Source organism: Telopea speciosissima, chromosome 6 (genome assembly GCF_018873765.1).
Source record: "Telopea speciosissima isolate NSW1024214 ecotype Mountain lineage chromosome 6, Tspe_v1, whole genome shotgun sequence".
Taxonomy (NCBI): Eukaryota; Viridiplantae; Streptophyta; class Magnoliopsida; order Proteales; family Proteaceae; genus Telopea; species Telopea speciosissima.
The window spans coordinates 54,429,241-54,436,001 of NC_057921.1; the positions used below are offsets into that span (position 1 = coordinate 54,429,241).

Below are 6,761 nucleotides of genomic sequence, written 5' to 3' on the forward strand. Positions count from 1 at the left end.
CAACCACCACACCATCACAAAGAACTATCCAAAAGAACACTTTAAACCTCAAGTAAATTTGAAGCTTCCACAGCAAACACCAAATACGCTTCCTACCCTGAGAGAACCCACTACCCAACTCTTCTTTGATCAGAAATTTGACCTCACCACGGGTGGGTCGACACACAACCTTGCCTAGAGAAGGGATATATCCAATCCACACTTCTAGATAGGGAAATAATGCGAGTCCTAACAATATCTTGTGCAACACAAATAGCTTTAAATAGATTCAACTCACGATGCACCTTAACCAACCTAGCCTAATACCTCAAGAAGGTTCAACCATTTTAAAACTACTACCTTGGAGCTTTGTAAAGGTTAGCCATATAACTGAGGAACCCTATCCATACAGGCTTAATAAAGGTTACAGGCACTATCATACTCTTTGGTTTTTTTACTGTAAGGCCATGCTCTTAAAGGCCCAGTCCTCCATGGGAAGGTGCACTTTTCTCAAGTGTACAGTGTCAGAGTTATGAAGTTACAAGGACACCAACACTGAATGGACAAGCCCTCTCATGGTTACAACATTAAATTGGAAAAATAAACAAATAAGTGAAAAATGCCTGCTGCTGAAAATCTTCTCTCTGTCATCACATTCTTGATCCCTAGTTGAAAATGCGGAAACAAGATACGCAGAAAGTGGCTCTGGTTCATCAAATGCATGAAGCTATTCTATAAACTTGGTCATTCAACTTCTGAATCCTCACTCTCACTATCCAAGTACATCTCTACAGCTTCACTGTCCACCATGTTCTCTTCTTCTTCTATTTTCCTCCTTATTTCTTCCCTTTCTCTCTCAACTGCTCGAGCCTTTGCCATCTCAAGTCTTGAGCTAACCACTTCCCATGATACAAGGTGGTCCATAAAAATTGATATGTAATCATCACGGCGGTTCTTTGAGGAAAAACAAACAAATTGTTAGACCACATATGGTATCCAATATATGGGAGCAAAAGTTATGTCATGAACAGCAAGCTAACGGCATTCCTGTTTCATTGATAAGGACTCACCTGATAATCAAGGTAGTATGCATGCTGTCCAGACAAGTGAAAATCCATCAAGAGAATAAGTTACGTTAAAGAAGGTGCACCAAAAGCCAAATAAATATATGCACTAAAACCACAATTACATTTCTCTCTTTCCAAAGTTCTGACAGAGAATTACCTCCCAAACATCGATGCCGAGAAGTGGCTGCAACAAAAACCAATCCATTAAAAATGTATGAGATTCATGTGAAAGATATGATATGATATACTAACAATATGATAATGTAATGAAAACTCCGAAATAGTAAGGATTCAGGTATGTTACTGGGAGAATCTGTGATTCTCGTACAAGACAGAGTGACAATATAAGGTTGTGGTAGTTGTATACTCACCGAGTAATCCCAAACAAGGGGATTCACTGCATTGGGACTCTTTACTACCACAAGCTTTTTGTCCTCTTCTGATGGGCAAGGGTTTACAGCATTTCCCACATCGAGTCTATTTGCCTTATCTGGAGACGAAGGAAAAAATGCAATAAGTTGCTCAGTATAAAGATTAACTATATCTATGTGGATCACCAAATCAAAAGTAATTACTAAATTTAGGTACAACTAAGAATATGGCTCATCAAATAAGAAGCAGAGTTAAAAATACAAAGTGAGAAGAGATGTTAGCTACCCACAGGCAAGCCAAACCCAACCAGAACCAAACTGTGTGGATGCTGCCGACTTGAATTCATTGATGAATCTTTCAAAAGAGCCAAAATCTCTTTCAATTAGTTCTAGAAGATCTCCAGATGGTTTACCAGCTCCACCAGGTTTCATTGATTCCCAAAAAAACTCATGATTCCAGATCTGCGGATGGGCATAAGATAAAGATCACCAATTCGGAATGAACCAGCTCTTCAATCAGAATGATCATAACCTAACGAAAATTTAAAAATAAAATAAACAATTCCACATTAAAGTGCCCAAAGATTGTCCAAATCGGGGTAAACATTCCAGCACTAATTGAAATGATGCTGTTCCTTGGGGGTACCAAAGGCCAGAGCCCTTGAAATATGGCTCAGAAAATATGAATCTATAATCAATCTCAGTATCTTGCAACTTTCTTAGAAAACAAGGACTGCAATTGCTTTTAAATAGTTGGCTAATGAAGATGATCTAAGTTGAAGTTTCAATAGCCAGAAACATCTAGCTCTTAATTTAAGACCTGCTCAAGAGCCCCATCAAGATCGAGTCAACCTTAATATAAACAACACTGACAAGGACAATGTACCTGTGCAGCATTGTTGAAGGCAGGAAGTACATCACCCTTGTTGTATGACATAATTATGATATCCTCCAAATTCAAACCATCCAGCTCAGTTCCCAAAATCTGCCTGTTTAGGTTCTCTACATAAACTCTGTGGTGCCTCCCCCAATGGTACTCTAGAGTTTCACGGCTCATGTATGGTTCCAAAGAATTCTGCCACATTTCAATTGAAATTTAGACATAGACAAGAAAAGAGTGTTTCATTGTGCTTATAGATGGTTAACAGATGCCAGCAAAATTTTTCGATGATGCTATAACACTAAAAGTGTAAAAGCATGAGCATTTGTCGATATTACCAGTGAATATGGAGGGGGCTTTAACTCAATCTGCACTGTGATGGGAGCGTGCAGTGCCTTCAGTGAAAACTTTCTCTGCAACATAAACAACAGAGATAACACCAATGGTCCTGAAAGTTCTTAAAGAATTAGCATTTTCAAGACTACATGGGCAAAAAATCATCCTTTCCAGGTTCATTTGACTTGAAAAACTATTTTAGACTTCTTCATCTCACAAGATTATGCTCTGAATGTGACTCTACAATGGAAACTGGGCCCACCTTTTCTTGGGTGATACATTAGGTCCTGTAAATAGTTTATCATTTTCAGAAGTACTCTCATTTGTTGGATATTAATCTGGTGTCTTTTGATGGCACTTAAGAGAAAAGTTCATGCAGCTAACACCAAATGGGATAAGGCTTTATCAATTGAAAAAAAAAAACCTTCTAGTGCATATTCAGGTATTGCAATCATATTAGTTACCTCTTAGTATGGCAGGGGCGTTTAGCAGTCTTGTTGAGTCTGTTCAAGGAGGAACCCTCTCTACAAGCCCAGAATCTATACCATTCTACGGGTAAGTTCCCTCCATTCATTACCATTCAATCAGAGCACTATAATTAAGGGATTAGCCCACCCGCCGCCCTCTCTGTCCACTAACTTCAGTACCTGGGGTATTTCCCTCACATGCTGAAGCAAAAAGCCCTGTCTTTTATTACATTTCTAAAGCCCAACCGAGAATACCAACAGCCAAAACTACTTCCTTTATTACTAGTTCTTTCAGGTCACTCAAGCAGCTTGTATTATTGGTGAATCCACTTAACCCAAAATAAAATAAAATTATTAGGGAGTATTACTTCCACTCTTGCAACTGAAAATGCTAAATACATAACTAAATTAAAGAAAAAACATAATTCATTCAAAACTAAAACCGAGTAATTAAGGATTTGCAATGAAAATTAAAAATCAAAATTCCAATTTGTTTATGATTTGGATGTCGCACATTTGGCCACAGATTTGCTCTACCCACCACAGGAAAAAAAAAAACAGATACAAAGTCACAGCAGCAGACCAACCTGTTAGACCCTCACAAGTTATCCTAATGGCCCTGATTTGGACAACCCTCAGAGGGAGTGTGATGCAGTCAATAGATACTAATGAAACAAAAACAGGTTAACCAGATAGCCATGGTTATCTGCACGGACGGAATATTGAAGTTGAGCCAGTCTAAGATATAAGCAAGCATGACAACGTTTTATTCTTGTCCAAACACAATATCCACTTATCCATGACAAGAACTGCAAATGAAACTGTCATTTCAAAGTGAATAGCGTCTAGGGTTTAGGGTTTATGCCTTCGAAAAGTCCCTACACACTTCAGGGTCCGCTACACCATTCCTACTCCGCCGTTCCGCTCTATCTCATGCCATATCTCCACACCCCCCACCCCCCAACATACACACACACACACAAAATTTGCTCCACGGAATTCGAAATTCAAGTTTAGTCTTTTCCAATACTATCTGTTCCCCATACCACACAGATAAATGAATGAAGCAGACCCACCTCTCTTTTTCTCCATTGAAGGAGACGGGTTGATTCCGGGGCTCCAGGGAAACCTGTTTCAATCATGATAATCGATACTGTGATGAGTTTACAGTAATTATATCTTTGACTTGCAGAAAACATAACAGAAAGACGGGAAAAAAATAAAAAAAAAACAAAACAGAAATTTGAGTGCAGCGTATCAATGGAGACCTTGGCACGGAAGAAGTGCGCAAGGTAGTGTAATAGCCGTAGCTGCTCCTCGCGCCATTTCTCTAAAACTTAAGAAGCTCTGAGAGTGAGAGGAGAGCCATCGAGCGAGCAATGGGAAGTGATAAGACTACTTGGCATAGACCATTACTCAAACTCTCTAATGCTGCTTAACAAGTTTTCCTTTTCTATCACCCAAAAAAAACAAGTTACCCTCAAAAGCTCCCGGTTCGTGCGTGGTGCGAGGTCATGTACGAGCCCAAGGGGGGATTTAGTCGGCCCCTAAAGTCGGATACCCTTCCGATCTCAAAACACCAAAAAAAAAAAAAAAAAAAAAAGAAGAAAAGAAAGAAAGAGGTTACAATGTTGTGTTTGTTATGTATTCTTGAAATGCATTTTAGGTCGATTTGCATACAAAAAGAAACATTTTAGGTTGATAATATATTCTAATAAATTATACCAAACGCAATCTTAATTTCAGAAAGAAAAAAAATCCACTGTATGAACTAAATTTTGATTAGGCATCATAAAATAAAGGGTAAATTTCACAGACACCCCCTATAACTATTCGAAATGACAAATACACCTTAAATTTTGTCAAAATGGCAACCTTCCCCCTGACGTTAAGCAAGGTTACCCCCAAAATTAAAATGTCGTTTTATCCTCTTAGTAATTTAAATAAAAATTACTAAGATTCCATCATCTTCCCAAATCGAACTTCCTCATCACCGGCCACCACTGTCTCTCCGACGGCCACTGATTTCACCCAGAAGCCCATAAACAGGAAAGTACGACACGGTGAGCAATAGCACCGCCAGCGACGCTCTCTGCGACCGAAGAGAATAAATTCCAGTCACAAAAAACTCTCATTTCATTTCTTTCCCTCTTCTCAACCGCCATAGCAAATCAACGAGCTTGCGCACATCGTTCTGAAACTCGGATTTGGAATCAGAGTTTGGAGCAACATCAGCAACAGTAAGAATCATCCGAACCAATTGCATTCTCCGACAACAGCCATGGAAATTAAACCAGAAAAAAAAAAAATTACAAAAACCCAACAAAAATAAATTCAATTTTCTCTATCAAAGTCTCTACCTAACCCCTCACAACCCTCTGTGTCTGCAGAAAAAATTAGGGTTTATCTCTTCAAAAAAAATTCCTAACAAAGAGACTACTTTTTCTAGACTGAGATTTATAAATAGCATTCCATCCGAGAGTGTCAAGATATGAAGAGAGAAGCAAAGAAAGAACAAATTAAACTTTAAGTGCTTCTTTTAGATAAGGAAGAAGAAAGCGAACCTCCACTCCCCCAACCTTCCCTTTCCTTCTCAGTTTTTCTTCTTCTCTGTAACACACTGGCTGAGGCAGAATCGAAACATGCCCAAACCAACACCCTATTGCATCTCTAGAGGCCATATAGGGTGTGTCAACTTTCACAAGGTGTTCTGGTGGACTGCATCTAAATTTTTTTCTGGTGTTTTATAAGCTTTTGTTGTGTGTTGTTCCAAGTCAAAATAAGAATTCTTCCATGTAATTGCTAGCCTAGATAATGATTTTATCTTTTAGCTATTAAAAAAAAAATTGGAGCACTTCTTTTTCAAATATTGGTTTCTAGAACTCTAATTGTTCATTTAAGGAGTTCCACACATCTTCGAGGAATATGGTATCATTCATGCTCAAGAAAAAAAAAAAAAAATCTCTCCTGTTCAAGTTTTGATTGATTAATATCATCATGGCAGTTTCCAGTTGCGCTAGGGTTCTTCCTTGTTCTTTTGATTGCCGCCCAGATCCCCATTTCACCGGCAACCTTCGCCCTGAGATACCCTCGTTATCTTCTAGCAAAGCCCGTTCGCTTCCTTTCCACGGAGGATCATCGCCTTCCTATCCCTTCTTTGGCTCGGGTTTGTCTTCTCTTATCCTCAAGTTCCCTCCCAATTTCGTCCTTCAGCTCAGCAACAAAGCTCTGAGGAATTGCAGCAACATCGGCGTGGCCCAAGTCGTGGCGGCTGCTTGGTCGAACAATCCTTCTTCTGTTGTATCTGCTTCTGCTACATCACAACCACCACCTCCTCTGCTTCTCCCAATTTCTAGACCGAGCATGAAAATCGGTCAATAATGGCATCTATTGCAGGTGGAGGAATTCTTTGTTCTTGCTTCTTCCACCTTCAGCCAAGCGAAAACGATGAAGAAAATCTGGTTTGTATTTGGGATATTGGGGATTTAACCTTAAGGGTATAATAGGAAGTTCACTTTATGGTAAGGGTAATTTCACCATTATAAAAGAGTTAACAACCACTTAACTGCACAGATCTAATGGAGTGGACTAAGTTGAAATAAAAATATAAAATAAGGGTAGTTTATGCCATTTTGACAAAACTTAGGATGTCTTTATCATT

The 6,761-nt window shown here is 39.0% G+C and overlaps 1 protein-coding gene across 3 annotated transcripts; it reads right to left on the minus strand.

Annotated features, from left to right (window-relative positions):
* Positions 1-452: 452 nt before the first annotated feature.
* LOC122665246 (superoxide dismutase [Fe], chloroplastic) lies at positions 453-4,480 on the minus strand. 3 transcript variants are annotated; one of them, XM_043861338.1, is made up of 9 exons: positions 4,369-4,480; positions 4,177-4,229; positions 2,636-2,710; positions 2,304-2,492; positions 1,708-1,879; positions 1,418-1,536; positions 1,204-1,230; positions 1,050-1,073; positions 453-933 (listed from the first exon to the last, which is right to left on the minus strand). In XM_043861338.1, the coding sequence occupies exons 1-9, from the start codon at positions 4,424-4,426 to the stop codon at positions 724-726; spliced, it is 927 nt and encodes a 308-aa protein (XP_043717273.1). In that variant the 5' UTR covers positions 4,427-4,480; the 3' UTR covers positions 453-723. The 3 variants fall into 3 exon arrangements, with proteins under 3 accessions (XP_043717273.1, XP_043717274.1, XP_043717272.1); XM_043861339.1 differs by having other exon boundaries at positions 1,204-1,250; positions 4,177-4,235; positions 4,372-4,464; XM_043861337.1 differs by having other exon boundaries at positions 4,177-4,235; positions 4,372-4,462.
* Between the last annotated feature and the right edge of the window lie 2,281 nt (positions 4,481-6,761).